This window comes from Onychostoma macrolepis, chromosome 08 (assembly GCF_012432095.1).
Source record: "Onychostoma macrolepis isolate SWU-2019 chromosome 08, ASM1243209v1, whole genome shotgun sequence".
Taxonomy (NCBI): Eukaryota; Metazoa; Chordata; class Actinopteri; order Cypriniformes; family Cyprinidae; genus Onychostoma; species Onychostoma macrolepis.
This window is the reverse complement of record NC_081162.1, coordinates 26,102,971-26,124,049: the sequence shown is the minus strand read 5'-3', so window position 1 is coordinate 26,124,049 and position 21,079 is coordinate 26,102,971. Positions and strand designations below refer to the sequence as shown.

Below are 21,079 nucleotides of genomic sequence, written 5' to 3'. Positions count from 1 at the left end.
TCTCATAAATTCACACAAACACAAGTTTCAAACTTGGAATACTTCCAAAATTCCCCAGACGAAGTTCCCATGGAAAGTTTTCACCCCTTTGCAACCCTATTCACAATAGCGATGCTCACTGCTGTTAGCAAACACTCGCTAGTGTGTTAAAGGCCAGAACAGACAGTATGGAGACACAAGGTAGTTTAAAAACAAAGGAATTTATTTGCTCTGGTGTTCTGATCTGAAGATGTTTACAAAAGGTTTACAAAAGTCCAGTTTGCACTGCAGATGCGGCGCGAGATCTTGCCATCGTTTTACACTGGAAGTCTTCATCTGTCCACAGGCTTTCAGAGGAATCCATCCGTGTGATGTCAGAGAATGAGGCACAAGCGGGAAGATCCTGTTCATTAACAGTCTTACTGCTGCGTGTCCTCTGATTAAAAGGCCCGTGCTGGTCAGACAGGTCAGGGGTCACTGTGTGTCCGTGTGTCAGATCGGTGGCCAGACTTTAGTGACCTCTGCATGAAGAGACTCTGGGATCCACTGACAAAACGCTGACAGCAGATCTAAAAGGGAGAAATAAAGCCATTTTTGTCTCTTTCCACACTTCGGGTTTAATAAAAATGTATTTCTGTCAGAGCTAAAAATATAAATCCTGATATTTATCAGCATTTTGATTCAGTATATATACAATGCCATTCAAAAGTTTAGGGGCAGTAAGATTTTTAAATGTTTTTGAAAGAAGTCTCTTGTGCTCACAAAGGCTGCATTTATTTGATGAAAAATATAGCAGAAACAATAACAATATTGCAAAATTGTATTACTTAATTTTCTAACTTGAAAAATATTATTTTCTATGGATAATAAAAGTGTGACTTTTTATCTGACAATTTTTTCTTGCAATTCTGAGAATTTCTGAAAACATTTCTGAAAACAAAAGTCAGAATTGTGAGATAGATTCAGATTACCTTTTTTATTGGACAGAATTATGTGATGTAATCTCAGAATTCAGAATAAAAAATGTCAAAAAATTCTAAGAAAAAAGTATTTTCTTGCTGTTGCGAGGTTATAATTCTGACTTTTTTCTCAGAATTGCAAGGAAAAAACTTGCAATTACCTTTTTTCCCCATTATTATTATTATTATTTTAATTTCTTTTTTTTAAACAGGCTTCCATAATGTCTTATTTGAATATATGTTAAAATGTAATTTATTCCAGTGATGCAAAGCTGAATTTTCAGCATCATTACTCCAGTCTTCAGTGTCACATGATCCTTCAGAAGTCATTCTAATATTCTGACTTTCTGATCAAGAAACATTTTTTCTATATTTCAGTTAATAAATCTGACATTATAAATGCCTTTACTGTCAATTTTGATAAATGTAATACATCCTTGCTGAATAGAAGTATAGATTTCATTCAAAAAAAATCTTACTGACCCTAAATGTTTGAATGCTAGTGTATCGTGACAGGTTTGCATTGCATGGTCTGTGATACAGTAAAATCAATCCCCACATGGTTTTCCACTAAATGACCACAAGAAAGTATGAACCTGAATCATTTTCATATGCATAGCAACGTACATTTTTCATCTTTCTTCCATGCAGCTTCTAAAGACGTTCTGTTGTCCACTTTCTCGGCCACCAGCGCCGTCAGAAGAACTTCCGTCCGCGGCTGCAGCCTGAGATCAACAGCAGGAGATTATTCAACAATAAGTATTTACACTCCATACACAAGTTAAAGAGCGTATTAGATCTTACCTGGCCCACGTCTTCAGCATGGTGGAGGGTGACGACAGTAAACATTTGCTGAACTGTTGAATCTTGGGACAAACCTGCAGAAATTCAGCCAGGAATAAGTTCATACATCACTTTCTGCAGCAACACCATGGATTATGAATATGGTATCATTCAATTTATGTATTTACACTGCTGTTTAAAGTTTTGGGTCAGTAAGATATATTTATTTTTTGACTGATAGAAATGAATTCTCATATTTAGCAAAGATGCATTAACTTGATCAAAAGTGCCAGTAAAAGACATTCATAATGTTACAAAAGATTCCAATTTGAAATAAATGCTGTTCTTTCAAACTTTCTATTCATCAAAGAATCTTGACAAATACAATGCATCACAGTTTCCAAAAAATATGAAGCAGCACAACTGTTCTTAGAATCACTAATAATCAGAAATGTTATTTCTGAAGGATCATGTGACACTGAAAACTGGAGTAATGATGCTGAAAACACAGCTTTGATCATTCGAATAAATTACATTTTAAAACATATTCAGATAGAAAACACTTATTTTAAAACTAAAAAATATTTCACAATATTGGTGATTTTACTGTATTTTTAATCAAATGCAGCCTTGGTGAGCAGAAGAGATTTGTTAAATTGTAATGTATTTACTTTGTATGTAGCCGTGTAATAATAAGGATAAATATAAACTCAGTCATTATTATCTTGATTATGGTCATTACATTGTTTTTGGTTTTTTCATAATGACCAAATTTGCCATGGTTTTAAACTGGTTTACCATTTACCAGTAGTTTATTGTAGAGCGAATAACTGACATTTCCATCTTGTTTTGGTTTAACACCCACATTCACACACACACACTCATAAATGTCACCTGGCCCTCCAGGAAAAACTTTGCAAACTGTTTGTAATGCTCAAGGCCCTCTGGGTAATCCATCTCAATGGCAGGAAGCTTCCAACTGACTCTGTCTGCGGAGAGAGGCACACCCACGTTCAGACTAACACCCACATCATGTGACTGTAATTACACACAAACACACACACACACAGCGGCACTAAAAAACAAAAGCTGGCTTTGAACGGCGGCTCTTACAGAAGGTGCTCTGCTGATGACACTTCACTTGGCCGCTCAGTGGGCAGTACCAGGGGGCGGGGCTTTCCTCCGGAGCACTGAAGTGACAGTATTGTGGGAGGAGCTTCGGAATCCATTCGCCCTGAACGGCACAAACACCTGCATGAAACAAAATGGAGAAACATTTTCTTTACACTTGTGAAATATAACAAATGTATTATTTAAATAGAGCTGTCATCTATTTTACAAATTTAATTTTTTCAAAACAAATGAAGTGTTTATTTGTAATTATTTTAGTAAATACTATATATATACACACACACAGAAATATTATTACAATTTAAAATATTTTCTATTTAAATAAAATGTGCAAAATGTAATTTATTCCTGTGATGAAAAGCTGAATTTTTTGCATCATTTCACCAGTCTTCAGTGTCACATGATCCTTCAAAAATCATTCTCATATGCTGATTTGCTGCTCAATAAACATTTCTGATTATTATCAATGTTAAAAACAGTTGTGCTACTTAATATTTTTGTGAAAAACGTGATACATTTCATTAATAAGTCTTAATTGTCTTTAATTGTTTCATGTCACTTCTATTGTAAGTGTAACACAAAGACACCTCAAGTAATTTATTTACACATAAAATGCATGATTAATTTGTTGACAAATATTGCACTGGGTACAATATAAACTATTTTGGTCTATTTGTTTTCTATTTCTATTTTTTGGTCCACTATGTGAGTCCATGTCCACTTCTGATTGAACGCCGAAATATTATAATAATTAAATTATTAAATAAATAAATAAACGTAATAAATAGTTATTATTAACTCACCTAATTATTATGCACATTCTTCTTACAATAAATATAACAGTTCAAAGTTTATACCGACCATGAGATTTTTCACAAATTTATAAAAAGTGCATTTAAAGGGCGATGTGTAGAAATGCACTGATTTCATATGTAATCACACACACCTCTCATATACATCTTGGTGGTCTCCATGATTTCCTGATAAACGACAAATTCTGGAAGTGTCTTATGAAGAGCAGATGATGGGTGAATGAACACTGGATCATCCAGCAGAGGAGTCTGTAACACGCACATACGCATATAAATCTCTATGACTTCTGCAAAATTCAACAGCAAAATCAGAAGCAATCTTCCAGGCACCTTGTAGCCGTTCCTCCATTTGGGGTCGAGCAGCTCCTCGGCCTGCACTCGTCTGGCGATGTGATCTCCTAAACCCGCCAGCACGATCTGCCGTAAACACCGCACCTGAGACTCTGTCGGAGGAGCCATCTTATTATCCATGTACACGCCAGCGTCAGAGCACACGGCATTCACTGAGACAGACAGAGACAGTTCAATCATACACAGGCAGGCACAGACACAAAATAATCACTGAACAGAAAAAAACATGTGTATCTTCACCTGCATTGGTCAGCTGTCGTCGTAGTCTTCGGATTTCCAGCATGGCTTTGAACCGAAGCCCATTTTCCTCACAGAACTGCTGAGGGCAGCCCGCAAATTCACAAGCACCAACAGCCCCTAAACACCCATCAACATCCCAACAATTACACAAACCACACAAGCTAATGATAGAAACATGCATAGAAGATTTGGCATTTTGAAATGATCAGCAATGACCAATTTTTTTTTATTTTTGTTTGGCCGATAAGAGTCAGATGCAGGACTTTTATTTTGCCTTCTCTAGTTCGGTCTCTGTTCAACAGCTCCGTCTAATAATAGAAAGGCAAATGCTTTAATCCTTTTATTACAATTAGTGCTGTCAAATGATTAATCGCGATTAATCACATCTAAAATAAATGTTTTTGTTTACACAATATATATTGGTATATTTATTATATTTATAAATACACACATAATAAACATGTAAAGTACATGCGATTAATCATTTGACAGCACTAATTGTGAATGTCATATTCACTAGGTAATGTATTTAAAATTAACATTACCTGGCCTTTATTTGAGAAAATAAAATTATTCCTAGTATGCACAGATTTACTAAATTCCCAAAGTGCACTTTTAGTGTTTATGTTTTTAGCAAAGTCTTCATTCGTGAAAAATACTATAACAGGAATTACAGAACTAGGAAGTTGATATACCGTATATATATATATATATATATATATATATATATATATATATATATATATATATATAAAAGAGTAAACTTTTGAATCTTTGGAAATGTTTTCTTGGCTACTAACCAGGGTTATTTTAGTTAATTAAAACTAAAACCATTAAAAGTGTTACTTAATAAAATAAACAGAAATTAAATAATAATAATAATAATAATAATGTATATTTATTATAAACTTAATAATTTCAGCTATTATATTATTTCAGCTAGTTGCCAAAGCAACATTTCTCATTTTCATTTAGTTTAACTTGATGTGCTAAATTAACTAAAACTATACAGACATAATTTAAAAACTAATAAAAATACAAAAACACAACAAAATTAATAACACTTTAATTAAAGGAAAATACAAAATAAAAACATTCAAAATATTTAAAAAACTCTATTTTAGTATCTCAATGATACTAAAATAGCACTGCAGCTGACTGAAATAAATAATTTTAAGTTGAAGTACTAAAATTACCAAAACTAAAACTGAAATAAATATTAATTGGAAATATAGAAATATTAAAATAATAATAATTTTAAAAAAGACAAAGTACATAACATTACTAAGACGTAAACTAAAAATTAAAACTGAAAACATAAAATAAATAAGCTAATTCAAAATATGAATAAATACTATAATGGTATATAAACAATACTAAAATAACAGGAAAGGAGTTTTCACATTAGACCTGAATGTCTGAATATTTGACATCAACATTTGAAATTGAAATCAAACTCATACCCAGCAGAACCATCAGATCTCCCAGCTGAAGCGACTGTCCTTGACCGGCCCATAACCTCCTCATCTGAACACATCTGGCTTTCTTCCCTGCCATCTTAGTGCTCTCCTCCTCGCTGCCCGCAGGCCTGAGAAACCCGGACAAAGACAGAGTGAGCGCTAATGTTTGTTCTGAACTGAATGAATGTGCACGTGTCATGTGAATGACCTGTCGTAATCCTCAAAGACCTCTCTGACGGTCATGGCGGCCACGATAGTGATGATATACGGCATACAGCCCTGCTGACGGCCCAGTGCCAGCATCTTAGCGTACCGCGGTGCTACGGGAAACGCGGCCATTGCGCGGCCCAGAGGAGTTATGGGACACGACAGACGCGCCCTCTCCATCTCACCCAAACTACAACAGAGAGAGAGAAACAGGTTAAGAAGCTAAAGACTAAAGACACAAATGATGATCTGGTTGCATTTAACACCTTTGTGAAGTACTTTGCAGCAATCACATTTTTAATAGGTACAAAGCACTAAACTGAAATGATATTTCAGATGACTGTAAGGGTTTTGTGGAAAATCATTTTTTATTATCATTTTATGGGACCTATAGTTCACGTTCATATGGTTATGAACTATTTTGAATACATTACAATAAATACAGTATCTACATATTTTTTAATTATACAATATTTAATATAAATAAATATTATATTATACAATATAAATAAACATGATAACAATAATATGTAAAACTATGAAAATGTGTGCACATTTATTGACAATTTCTCATGAACATATTTTATACATTGTATTTACAGCTACACTGACATACAACTAATTTAAATTTCAGGACTTTTGTTGGGACTAAATCTGAGTTATTATAGTAGCTAAAAGTACAAATAAACATTTCGATACTTAAAATAAATATGAACTTACATTTTTTTTTTTTTAAACTCATTTTCATTTAGTTTAACTAAAATAACTAAAACCAAAACTGACATAAAACATTAATAAAAACTAAAAAGATAAATTTAAAAAGTTTATTTTTATTAAAATAATAAAAATGGCAAAAACTAAATTACTCAAATTTAAGCTAAATAACTAATACTAAAATTGAAATGAAAACTGAAAATTTAAAAATAAAAACGAATTCAAAGTATTAATAAAAATTATAACAAATTCTAAAACAACACTGTGCTAAATAACTGAAAAAGTATTATTTTTCATCATTTTATGGGACCTGTAGTTCATATTCATGTGTTTATTAACCATTTTGTTACATGAACACATTACAATAAATATCTAAATATTTTATACATAAAAAAAGATTAAACATGACAGTGATAAAGTAATAGTTTATATCACTTATTTTGTAATATTTTGCAAATATGTGCATATTTAATAAGACAATGTCATAATTTTACATTGCATACCAGTACACAGGAAGGCTGTGAGTTTATATTTATATTATATATAAAACATATTTTACATAAAATTTGATTACATTTTAAATGGGTATTTTCATACACCAGTGTATATTTTTAATAAAAGCAACCATGTCAGTCTGATTGCTTGTTCATTTCCTTTCACTTCACTTCCAGCACATAAAATGGATCGGTTAAAGGAAAGAGTGACGGATGAATAAAAGAGAGGAGAAATGGGCCGTACCGTCCGTGTCGAGGCGGTTCCTCCAGCGCTCCCAGAGAGATCAGGAGCTGTTCGGCAGAGATCAGCGCCTCGGATGAGGGAGGAGTTGGGAACGGGAAATTCACAACCTAAACATGCAAAATAAATAAATAAGACCAAACTCAAACCTGTCATGCTTGGGTGTGTAATAGCTCTTGTGTGATTAGCACATGATGAAAGGAAACCTTTTCAATGTTGAGATCTTTCATCTGAAGGACGAGGTCATCGACGGGACGCCGCGTGATTTCAGCCTCCGAAAACAAACTGAAATCGCCGAACACAGCAGACGAGTAGAGCCTACACACACATACACAAATATTACCTCACTTTAATACCACACGCTTCCAGATCTTCCTCTCATTCAGATTCCTCCAAAATACAACAATGGTCAGATTCTGACCTATAGCAGTGACCCGGCTCCGTTCTGCCCGCCCTTCCTGCCCTCTGATTGGCTGAAGCCTGTGAGATCCAGGTGACCTTAAAGGAGGAGACGCCTGTCACTCTGTCATAAAACCTCTTCTTCACACGACCGCAGTCCACCACATACTTGATGCCGGGGATCGTCAAAGACGTCTCGGCCACGTTAGTCGCAACGATGCACAGACGCGCTCCAGCGGGAGGAGGACGGAAAACCTGAACACACACAACACATCTAAACCAGCTGCATACTACAATAACTGTAACAAATGTTTTCATTTTTACATGTCTGAGGGTTGAGGTCAATCTAAAATAAAAATAGTACATCTGGCAGCATTTTACTATCATTCATCGATAGATATTTATTCATTCTCATCCATATTGATTATGTTTATTTCTTTATCTTTATAAATGTTGAATTTGGTTCTGTACAGAATTCAACCACTGCTTTATAAATAAATGAATTAATTCACTGCTTAATAATTAAAAATACAGTTTACAAAAATCAGTAAGTCCACATAAAATTCTGTATTTGGAACAATTTTTCAAACTGTCAGAAAATAGAAAAGTAGTTCAAAAGCTTTTGCTGATTATTTATAAAGAGACATGATCAGACTAAATCCTTGGATAAAATGTAAATAAATAAATAAAAATTGAATTAAAGTGTACTCCAAAATTGCCTGTGGAGATTCATTTTCCATGATCCAACAACATTAAACAGTTTCAAATATTAAAAATTATTTATATTATTACAGAAAATGAATTTACATTACAGTATAATGTAGTTTCTATTATGTAATGTTAACGTAAATTATATTTTATATATATATATATATATATATATATATATATATATATATATATATATATATATATATATATATAAAATTAATTATATTATTAATTACAGAAAATAATCTATTGTATTGTAATAAAGTAAATTGTGACCCTGGATGACAAAACCAGTCTTAAGTGTCAATTTTTCGAAATTGAGATTTATACATCATTTGAAAGATGAATAAATAGATACAACTATTTGAAAATCTGGATTTATGAGATGTATGGTTTGTTAGGATCGGCCGAGATACAACTATTTGAAAATCTGGAATCTGAGGGTGCAAAAAAAAAATCAAAATATTGAGAAATTGCCTTTAAAGTTGTCCAAATTAAGTTCTTAGCAATGCATATTACTAATCAAAAATTAAGTTTGGATACATTTACGGTAAGAAATTTACAAAATATCTTCATGGAACATGATCTTTACTTAATATCCTAATGATTTTTGGCATAAAAGAAAAATAGATAATTTTGACCCATACAATGCATTTTTGGCTATTGCTACAAATATACCCCAGCGACTTAAGACTGGTTTTGTGGTCCAGGGTCACAATTAAGTGTGGAATACACTTATTGGACAATTGCTCTGTTACTCCAGGACACTAAAGTTAGGCACATACCTTTGCCTGCAGCTCAGGTGCCAACAGAGAGTAGAGAGGAAGCACATACAGCGGGATGGACGGGTCGGCCTTCTCCTCTGAACACAGCAAACACACACACACACACACATTAACACACATCCAGTCAAGCACAGATCAAACACACCTGTGTATCTAAGAGTCTCTCACCGTGATCGGCTCCTGGATGATCTCCCAGCTCCAGCTCCAGGTCTGAACCCTCATTATCATCCTCATCAATGCCGGCCTGACGATCCTCATCACCCTCGTCCACAGGCAGAACCGAGTAACTGTCCAGATTAATCTTCGGGAGCGACTGAGACAAAGATCATAACTGTGTTGAGTATACAGCACACTTCTTTCACAAAATATTCTGGATACTGCATACTGTTTTAATAAACAGTATGTCAAATAACAATGTTTCAGCTAGTAGTATGCTACATAATTGACTACACCATTTTTATTTAATCATTTTAAAATAGAAATGAGCAAAATATTACTACAGCATTTATTAATCCTTATTAATGTTAGATAATAAAAATACCATTGTTCATTGTTTATTTACAGTGTTAGTTCACAGTGCATTAACAGATACTTTATAGATACCAGAGCTTTCAAAAATGCATGAGTAAATGTTGTTAAACACTGTATTGTTTATTGTTAGTTCATTTTACCTAAAGTTAACAATTAACACCTTTACTGTAAAGTTTACACAGTCAATTCAGGTCAAGCAGAGAGAGAGAAGACACATGACTGGCCAACAAGTATCACACAAACCCAGCTAACAGGGAACGTTCTCAGAACATTCTGACAAGGTTCTCTAAAGGTTATGTCCAAACATTTATTCGAAGTTATCTGGGGCCTGTACCATGATGGTGGCTGAACAAACTCAGGGTTACAGGATTAGTTTTGAGTTGACAAAACCAAACCAGTCCAATCCGGCTTTGTTGGTACCATGAAGCTGATCATCAACTTTCTCTGTCAACTCAGGCTTCATCCTCATCAGTAATGAGCAGCCAATCACATGCCTTAAAACTATGATTCACTTCTTGTGAGAGAGTCAGTGCGAAGATTAAAAGATTGAACAATATGAAGAATTTAAACATTTACACAGCACGATCATGAAACGATCTATCTATGAAAGAGGAAAACATCTTAAAACATCAAGTGCAAGTAAAAGTTGTAAAGTTAGTTTATAGAGTTGATCATATTTATAGGTATAAAAACACTTAAAAATCTATGTAGTCATGTTTAAAGCTATTGATTCTAAAACTTATATTGCATATTATCTATATGTTTACATTGATTTTAAATAAAAGCTTAATAATTACTATTAAACTAAGCTGGCTTGTGTAATGGATTAAGGGTATAATAATCATATAAATAATATAAAATAATTATAAAAAATAATCATCTCTAAGAATCAGATGATTTTATCTTTAAAAATGTTTTACTATGTAGCGTCCTTTAATTTGGAGTAAGAGAAACTGGAGGAGTGGCTTTATTGCGTCAGAGACGTGTCACTTTGCTTGAAGCTGATTGGTCAAATTTCGGTTTGAGATCTCTAAACCAGAACATAACCTGCCCCGGAGCAGGTTAGCTGTGGAGCGTAGGTTACTATGGCGATGAACACTGCTAAAAGCCAAAACACTTTCATGGTACCTAAAACCCAGAGTTGGTGCAAACTAAACTGAAATTTACGTAAACCGGCTTCATGGTACAGGCCCCCAGTCTTTAACAATGTTCTCAAAACACTAGCACAAGTCAAAAGAGTGTTTTATTCCTGAAATATTTTAGTTGGATTTTTTTTAAATGTTAGTACTTGTTTCAGAACATTCAGAGAACATTCAAAAGTAACGTTCCCGCAATGTTTGCAAAATGTTCAAATGTAATGTTCCTTTAAAGGTGGGGTATGTAATTTTTCAAAAACGCTTTAGAAAACTGAGTCGGGGCCGAGTACCACAACAAACTTGTAGCCAATCAGCAGTAAGGGGCATGTCTATTCATGATGTGGAGAAGAGAGCGTTCAGTGCACAGGACGGACGATAGCCGAGCCGAGCGACAGAAAGGTAGAGATGGCGGATAAAAAAAACAAAAGAGGAAAACGTCTGCGGAACGATAAGGCAAGAAGCAGGACCAGTGTAAATATCGGATCAGCTTTCCTGCGCTGGGGAGAACTCAAGGAGCGCCGAGGTTGCTTTGTTTCTTCAGCATCACTGATTATAAAGACTTCTATAGTATTTTGACACGCCGCTCGCGTCCAGTGCAGACACAATGTAAATTGGTTTTGCTTTGTTTCACAGAACTAATCGTTGCCTGAGTTGCGTAGGCTACGTATGTGTGGGGCAGAGCTATCAAAATAGGGGCGAGACCCTTTTGGGGTAGGGGCGTGTTTGTTTTGGTGATTTCAAATATCAACATTGGCTACCAGAAATCACTTACCCCACCTTTAACATTTGCATAACAAAAAAACACTACGAACATTTAAAAAACTGGATGTTTTCAACATTCAGAAGTAATGTATTCATAACCTAATAGAAACGTAAGCAAAACCTTCTTAGAATAAATGTTTGTTAGCTGGGATGACAGTTATCATACCACATTCTTCTTTTTCTTCGCTCTTTTTGACTTCTTCAGATCTTCTTCTGTTTCCATTGAATCTGAAAGAACACACACTTCAGTCTTTAATATTGGGACGGCTGCTTAACCTCTTAAGGCAGTGATACTCAAATCTGGCTCGTGAGATCCACTTTCCTGCAGAGTTTAGCTCCAACCCTGATCAAACTCACCTACCTGTGATTTTCTAATGATCCTGAAGACACTGATTAGCATGCTCAGGTGTGTTTGATTAAGGTTCGATCTAAACTCTGCAGGAAAGTGGATCTCGTGAGCCAGATTTGAGTATCCCTGTTTTAAGGGATTGTAACGAACATTTAGATACAAAAAAAGACAATGTACTGTGTATGTAGTTTTTAATAGCTACTTATGTATGGTTAGTGATTCCTCAATAAAGTAATTTTTTTTAGTTAAGCACAACAGTGCTGTGTGAGTGTGAGATGTGTCTGTGTACCTGTGTGCTCTCGGTTGGGTCTGTAAGGGAAAGCCTTCCTCAGTCTGCGACACACAGAATGAACCTCCGCTTGACCCGTCAGAAACACCAGAATGCCACCTATATCAACACAAGTGTTTAGATCCCTGCATTCATGCATGCATTTATCTGTGCATATCATTTATCTTTGCTTGTATGTGTGTTTAACCGACCTGGCGGCAGCATGCGGTGAATCTTGCAGATCTTATGGAAAGCTTCTCCAGTGTAGTTGTCCACTGGTGTGCGTTTATTAAAATGCACCGTGACCGCAAACTGACGGGCCTCCACCTATACACACATATACAGGGTTAAAACGGTCATATCTGACAACACTGTTTTTCTTGATCATAACAGAAGTTATGTCTTAAACACAGAACGTTCACCTAGCATTAGTATTTGGTTCCTGATAGCGTTTGTTTGGAATTCCATGATAACGTTCCAAGATTACAGTTCTTGTTTACACGCATAAAATAACATTCCCAGAACATTTCAGAGTTTGTTTGTTTTTTTTGGTGATGACCTAACAGCAACTTACACGGAACATTCTCTATTGGTTATTTTTAGGTTGATTTTTTATTTTTTTTTACTAACCTTCCAATTAAGAAAGTCACAGATGATTTAGTTTGATGACCTACAGAACATTTCCTAATGTTTAAATGTTTAATTTATCATAATCTGCAGAATACAGTACACACATGAAGCCTTAATTTGTTTACTACCGTTTTTCATTATACATTTGTATTAAATCATACATCCAGAAATTATTAAAACGGAGAGAATTTCAGAAAAAATAAAACATTTCATAGGATTCTATAATTGTAAAAATTATACGGTTGTAATAAATGATTGCAATAAATTATTTATTATTAAGTTTTATGAACTGAATTAATTAGACATGCTTTTTGATTATTCAAAATTTAACATACGGAATCCAGGAAACTTAAAATGGAAAACTGGAAAATAAAACGGATTTCATAGGTCCTTAAAAATTTATTTTTATGTTACACTAAGTAAATTGTGATTCATTATTTTCAATTATTAGACGATTTTTGATTACTAAAATTACATTTAACAATTAAAATTGAATCCAGAAATATTAAAATGGAAAAACCAGAATCCAGAGGGGGGCACAGCATTCATTAACTTTTAATCAATTGTTGTTAAATTGTATAAGTTTCATGATTTCAGTTATGCTTTTTGATTTCTAAAATTACTCAAATTAAAATAAATATGAAACATTTTTAACCTGAAAAAACTGAATTTGGGAAAAAGTAAAATACAGATTTCATAGGACCCTACTTCATGCCAATGTGATGTGTGATAATGACATGAACATGTTACAGAGGTGAAATAAGAACAATGTAGACAAATCAGACACCTTGATAACCGGTGGAGGAGTTCGGAAGAGTCTCTTGTTCTCAGTAAAGTCCTCCACACGCAGCGTCGCCGACATGATGATCAGCTTCATGGGTAAGCCTTTCTGTGAATCACAGATCGCATTATAAACATGCCAGCCACACAGCTTTAACCTGACCATCGTGCATGTTCATGCGTCTTACCTTGTTGCGGAGTGGGACGATGCGTGACAAGAGGCCGATGAGGATATCAGTGTAGACGCTGCGCTCATGAGCTTCATCTATGATGATCACGCTGTATTTCTGCAGCAGGAAATCCTGCAAAAACATGCATCATGACAGGGATATTAAGAAAGCAGATGCATCATCAAACGAGCAGCAATATACCAAGGGCTCACTTGCTATATGGTACATACAGTGGTGGCCAAAATTATTAGAACACTTGTATTTTCAGCAGCTAAAAAATGGTTTTAAGTCAGTTATTTCTATCTTTTGCTGTAGTGTGTCAGTAGGAAATATCAGTTTACATTTCCAAACATTCATTTTGCCATTAATTGTAATAATCCTGTGAGATTTGACAGAGATCTGATCTGATCATCATCAGTCTGTCTGGAATGACATGAAGAAACAGAACAAACTGAGACAGACTAAATCCAGAGGAACGGTGGCAACATCTCCAAGATGCTTCAAGAGACCTATCTGCAAAGCTACAGTACTGTTAAAAGTTTTAGGCACTTGTGTATGCTGTAAAATGAGAATGCTGTCAAAAATAATGTCATAAATAGATTTTCTTTATCAATTAACTTCTATTAACTAAGTTTGGTGCGAGCATCCTTTACGTTTAAAGCAGCTTTTGCCCTCGGTGCACTTGCGCACAGTTTTTCAGGGAGCTTTGCAGGCAGGTCTCTTAAAGCGTCTTGGAGACGTTGCCACAGTTCTTGTGGATTTAGTCTGTCTCAGTTTGTTCTGTTTCTTCATGTCACTCCAGACAGACTGACGATGATCAGATCAGATCTCTGTATGGAGCAAACAAAAATCTCACTGGATTATTATAATTAATGGCAAAATGAATGTTTGGAAATGTAAACTGGTATTTCCTACTGACACACTACAGCAAAAGATAGAAATAACTGACTTTTAAAACCATTTTTTAGTTGGTGAAAATTCTAGTGTTCTAATAATTTTGGCCACCACTGTATATTTATGGAGGATTTTGCTTTATTACTTGATAAACATAGGGTTAGCTGAAACCTACACAAACAGGGTTGGCACGAGCTTATTTTTATGTGCAGTGCGTGACCTCTGACCCCTGGTGAAATATAAACACTGAATACATCATGTTTACAATTTCTGTGTTTACAAAATCTTTGAGGAACACCCTGGGATGTCCTGTTTTTATTTGAAAGATGCACAAAAGCTTTCTTTGAGAGTTAGTGTGTAAACTTTGGTCATTCAAGTATAATATAGCACAGTAAAAAATGCATAGCATGTAATACATGGTGCATGTTTGTGCATGCGTGTTACCTTCTGAATTTCTTTCAGCAGGACACCGTCTGTCATAAATTTGATCTTTGTGTTTTCTGTCACATTCCCCTCGTACCTGATCTGATAAGACACCACCCTGAACACACACACACACAGTTTACTTCAGTTTACTTCAGTTTGGCATTAAAGCTGCTCAGACTTCATGCAGGATGTTTGTAAAAGGTCTACAGTAACTGCCGTCATGCACATCAAGACAGAAGGTTTAACAGAGCAGGCTGAAGTCAGCATCAAATACATATTAAGACTAAAAATGCCTGCGTAGCTATTTGGATGAATCAAAGCAGCGCAGAAACAATTATATTATTATATTTATATGTTTCCAAAAAATATGAAGCAGCACAACTGTTTTCAACACTGATAATCAGAAATGTTTGTTGAGCAGAAAATCAGCATATTAGAATGATTTCTGAAGGATCATGTGGAGCAATGATGCTTAAAACTCAGCTTTGCATCACAAAGCAGTCATTTTAAATTATAATAATATTTCACAATATTACTGTTTTTACTGTAATTTTGATCAAATAAATGACTCATGCTCAGATGAAAAAATGCATTTGATTGGATGAGCTTATGCATAAATACGCACTTGTAAACATGTGTTGAATTATATATGTGCCAAATCTGAATATCTGCAATGTAACATTAGATTAATGAAGAATTGAGATGATGATGATGATGATGATGATTATTAATAGAAATAACAATAATCTGTCTATATTTAGGTTGATAATATATTTAATACTATAATCTGTTGTTATACAAGCAATAGGCTACTCAAGGCTGTTTGGCACAGTGATTTTAATATGTTTGATATGGTCATGTCCAGCCTAACAACACCTTTTAACCGAGCTAACATCACTGTATGGTCACATTTGGCTTATTTCTTCACCGCACAGATGTCATACCCGCTGGGTAAATTCATCTCTGTGGCAACACGGTGAGACATGCTGATCGCCGCCACTCTCCTGGGCTCCGTCACACCAATAATGCCACCCGAGCTGAGAAACAGAGAAGCAAACAATGAGAGACAGACAGCACAGATCATGCACAGGCAACGGCTTGTTGATTATGACATTACCTGGCGTATCCCGCCTCGTACAGGAACTGAGGCACCTGTGTGGTTTTCCCGCTGCCCGTCTCTCCACACAACACCACACACTCTTTTTCCTTCACCGCCTCCATGATGACCTGCTCCTCCGCCAGGATCGGCAACCTCAGACGAGCCTCCTGCAATTCACATGAAGAATTAGAGCCAAATCTAAGTAAAACTGCAAAGTCAATCGATAACTTTATTAGGAACGGCAAAATCAGAGTTTAAGAGTGAACTGAATCGGATCTATGTGAATCAAACCAAAATGATTCAAATCCAAGTGAGAACGTGGTAACATAGCCTTAATGTATAATAGGTATTCATAATGCATGTGTGCATCATAATTATGATCAAAAATTAAAATGCAATTTAATATGTGCAGATTCCATTCTCATTAAGGATTTTAATACATTATACTTTCTAAAGTTGTAAAAATAAAGTATTATAATACATTCAAACTGTAACGCATTATAAGGTGCATTACAAGGTATAATTGTGACCCTGGACCACAAAACAAGTCAATTTTTCGAAAGCTGAATAAATAAGCTTTCCATTGATGCATGGTTTGTTACGATTGGACAATATTTGGCCGAGATTCAACTATTTGAAAATCTGGAATCTGAAGGTGCAAAAAAATCTAAATATTGAGAAAATCACCTTTAAAGTTGTGCAAATGAAGTTCTTAGCAATGCATATTACTAATCAAAAATTAAGTTTTGATATATTTACAGTAGTAAATTTACAAAATATCTTCATGGAATATGATCTTTACTTAATATACTAATGATTTTTGGCATAAAAGAAAAATCAATCATTTTGACCCATACAGTGTATTTTTGGCTATTGCTACAAATATACCCCAGCGACTTAAGACTGGTTTTGTGCTCCAGAGTCACAATTAATGCATTAAGAATATTTCAAGTGAAGTGATCATATTTGTTCTTTCATCTATTTATCAGTTAATAAATCATCATCATCATCATCTACATTTATGTGCTGTTTCCCTGCGGTCAAAACTGAACTTTGAGAAACATTTCAAAACCTGGATTATAATGTAATATAATATATGTGAAACATACTAAAATAAATAAATCAATAAAGGAAAAACTCTAGTTTGCAGTCACTAAATGTCTAAAGTGACCACTTTTTCATCAGAATAAGCAGCAATGTGGTGTATATAATATAAAATAATGCATTAAGTGTATTTGAAAACACTAAAACTTCTCCCACTCACACACTTTAAAACCAATCCAGTTCCTGTACCTGAATCTCCGGCAGTCGATCCACAGGAATAAACACAGCAGGTTTACAATCTTCCTTCTTATGCGTTTCCTCTTTATCTTTCTTCTCTTCCTTAACATCCGTTTCTTTCTGTTTGGCCTCCTCTCTCAGCACCTGTGGCTCTTCTGTGGGGTTTTCCTCAGGTGTTTTTTCCTCCTCTTCCTCGGATGAGTCTGACCCCTCACCATCATCCTCCTCTGAGGACTCAGATCCCTCGTTCTCCTCCTCATCATCCACCTCTCTTCTTCTCTTTCTGTTTGCTCCGCTCACACTGCTGATCCTGACAGTAGTTGAATCCCCATCCTGATCTTCATTCACAGATCTGCAAGCACACACAGTGACGTATTTTACATTTTTCAATATCAACTAGTTGGAGTCCTTAGTACAGTTTGATCTCTTACTCTTTGGTCTGGTAGAGTCTGTCTCCGATGCCGAGTTTAGAGGTCGTGTACAGCAGTTTGAGCTCCGACTCGGCCAGCTGAACCTCAGCTAGTTTAGATAATATATCTGCTCTCTGCCGAGAATGAAACACAAAAATTATTTGTATACAACAAACAGAATCAACTAAACCCTCCAGATACATCAATCTCACAGACTCTCTCTTCTTACATGGGTTTTTTTCTCTTTCAGCTCCAGAACTTTCTCCAGGTTCTTCCTCTGCTTCTTTGTCAAGGCTTTTTTCTTGGCTACAGGATGTTCGACTTTGTTTTGTTTCTTGGTTTTGGTGGCAGACAGAACAAGAGCGTTGCAGTCGTCTACACCTTTAAGCATGGCTCCATCTGCACAAAATCACATTATGCAATGCTAAGCTCCAAAACGCACATATTTAAACTGCTGAAAACAACACGCATGTGTGAAAGTGCTGACACTTAATATCTTGAAAATGACACAAAATAAGCTCTAAAGCTGCTATGTGATGCTTCTAAAGTACTGTACCATCATTTAAAACCTTCATCTAGATGATTCAGTGGGCATTTTAACAATTATAATACGATTGAAAATTAAATCGGAATTAGCCTTTGTTTACAATAACTAAACAAATTACACTACAGGCCAAAAAAAATGGGCCAAGCCCAAAACGGCTAAACACTAAGCTTTTAATGGTCTTAAGCACAAATTACCAGTAAGGAAATTAGCAAGAATTAATCAAATACACTCTTTTCTCAGAAAATGGTCAAATGTGCACCTTTTTTTTCCCAGGAATATATACACTACCAGTCAAAAGTTTTTGAGCAGTAAGATTTTTAATGTTTTTAAAGAATTCTCTTCTGCTCACCAAGCCTGCATTTATTTGATCCGAAGTACAGCAAAAACTGTAAAAAAAATATATATATATTTCAATATTACTGCTTTTGCTGTATTTTGGATCAAATAAATGCAGTCTTGGTGAGCAGAAGAGAATTCTTTAATTAAAAACATTAAGCACGATATATGTATATGTATTTACACTATAAATGTAGTGCATTTATATTATAATTTTTTAAAAGATCATATTTATTCTTGCATCTATGTATCATCTATTATCACCATTTGCATTTCTGTGCTGTTTTCTGTTTTCCTGTGGTCAAAACTGAACTTTCACTGAGAGAAACATTTCAAAAGCTTTCCTATAATATAATATAATATAATATAATATAATATAATATATAATATAATATAATATATAATATAATATAATATAATATAATATAATATAATATAATATAATATAATATGTGACCCTGGACCACAAAACCAGTCTTAAGTGTAAATTTTTCGAAATTGAGATTTATACATCATTTGAAAGATGAATAAATAGATACAACTATTTGAAAATCTGGAATCTGAGGGTGCATAAAAATCAAAATATTGAGAAAATCGCCTTTAAAGTTGTCCAAATGAAGTTCTTAGCAATGCATAATACTAAATAAAAAAAAGTTATTCACAGAAGGAAATTTACAAAATATCTTCATGAAACATGATCTTTACTTAATATCCTAATGATTTTTGACATAAAAGAAAAATTGAAAATTTTGACCCATACAGTGTATTTTTGGCTATTGCTACAAATATACCCCAGCGACTTAAGACTGGTTTTGTGGTCCAGGGTCACATATAATTGAAAACACTAAAACTTAATAAAAGTAGTAATTATAGTAATTAAGATAATAATAATAATGCTTTGTTTTGTGGGCATTTGAAATTATTTTTCTAAATGATTTTAATGAATTGTAAGAAATAAAAAGAAACTAATATATAAATGAATAACAAAAACATTCACCTGTAAATATGCACAAAAATTGTTTAAATCATTGCCAGCAGTGGATTAACAGTTTACAAAAGGAGTGTTATTTTACAGAGACAAGTACAAAATCATTTTAATCGTCCTAAATTAGAGTAATTTACAGTGAGTGCTACATTTGCCTTAATAAATTGTGTTGCATTTAGGTAATTTTGCAATTTGCACGCATGCTGCTTTTTTCCCAACGTTTTATGCCTGTTATTGCATCCCCATAACAACAACCTATACTGCAGAGCTTATGATAGGGCATGCATCTTACCTTGAATCTCCACGTGCACATCAGTCTGTCTGTCTGCAGCAGCTGTCTGCGCAGATGTGCTCTGCTGTCTGCCTTTCCAGTTGTGTTTCTTTCTTAATCTGCCCATGGCAGAACTTTACAGCTCCAAACACAAACCCTCAGAGACGTGAAGCTCAGCAGAGAACGTGATGGGAATCTGTCAAGAACATGACCAGAAACTTCATGGAGGTGTCATTAAAACAAAGTCAAAAATACTAATGCTTCTCAAATAGGCTTCATTTGATTCAAGCAAATATTTGATGCGCGTTTTAATTTCGGGTTGAAACGTGACATCGATACTGTGGATTTTCTCCACAGCTACTGCTGACAAACACATCTTTTACCACTCGTTTTGGCTAATTCGAGTAAGTTCTGTGTTATAGTATGAGATATAGAGATCATCTTTTCATATCAGCTCATGTGTGCTGCTGGATGTCAGTGTTTATGCTGCTCGTGATCAGCTGACAAATTAACATTCATTAAAAACCTCAAAATCACTGACACTGACGTGTCAAACATTGATTATATTAATAAGGGTCGCTTCGCACTTTATCCGCACAAAAAAATTACTGAAAACGATTCATCTAAATGCCATTCAGTAACATTAAAAAAGACTCACGTGTTGATCCTGTGGTGATGTTATGCAACCTTAAAATGTGTCCGATGCACTTCAGCAGCGATACAAGGTTCCGGGATTCATGTTTCCCCCCGGACAAAACGAGTGAACAAATCCATGCATAAAAACGGCTTCTACAAACCCACTGCAAATGTTTTATTTAAAGTATAATGCATTAAATGCAATTAAAATAATCAAGCACCATTAAATATGAAGTGTCTTTTTTTTCCTCTTTTGATTCGGATCTTGGGTCAGAAACATTTTAAACGTATTATTATTCATA

General features: G+C 34.6%; 1 protein-coding gene across 1 annotated transcript; it reads right to left on the bottom strand.

The window, feature by feature from the left end:
* Nucleotides 1-181: 181 nt before the first annotated feature.
* dhx37 (DEAH (Asp-Glu-Ala-His) box polypeptide 37) lies at nucleotides 182-20,913 on the bottom strand. The gene is made up of 28 exons (XM_058785868.1): nucleotides 20,800-20,913; nucleotides 20,163-20,337; nucleotides 18,232-18,401; nucleotides 18,024-18,136; nucleotides 17,605-17,944; nucleotides 16,330-16,478; nucleotides 16,157-16,249; nucleotides 15,231-15,327; nucleotides 13,911-14,024; nucleotides 13,730-13,831; nucleotides 12,525-12,639; nucleotides 12,334-12,432; nucleotides 11,862-11,923; nucleotides 9,435-9,579; nucleotides 9,267-9,343; nucleotides 7,793-8,025; nucleotides 7,578-7,689; nucleotides 7,375-7,481; nucleotides 5,924-6,112; nucleotides 5,719-5,843; nucleotides 4,256-4,372; nucleotides 3,995-4,167; nucleotides 3,799-3,913; nucleotides 2,835-2,972; nucleotides 2,616-2,710; nucleotides 1,743-1,816; nucleotides 1,566-1,663; nucleotides 182-548 (listed from the first exon to the last, which is right to left on the bottom strand). Exons 2-28 carry the CDS (start codon nucleotides 20,266-20,268, stop codon nucleotides 472-474), a joined length of 3,435 nt encoding a protein of 1,144 aa, XP_058641851.1. The 5' UTR covers nucleotides 20,269-20,337; nucleotides 20,800-20,913; the 3' UTR covers nucleotides 182-471.
* Between the last annotated feature and the right edge of the window lie 166 nt (nucleotides 20,914-21,079).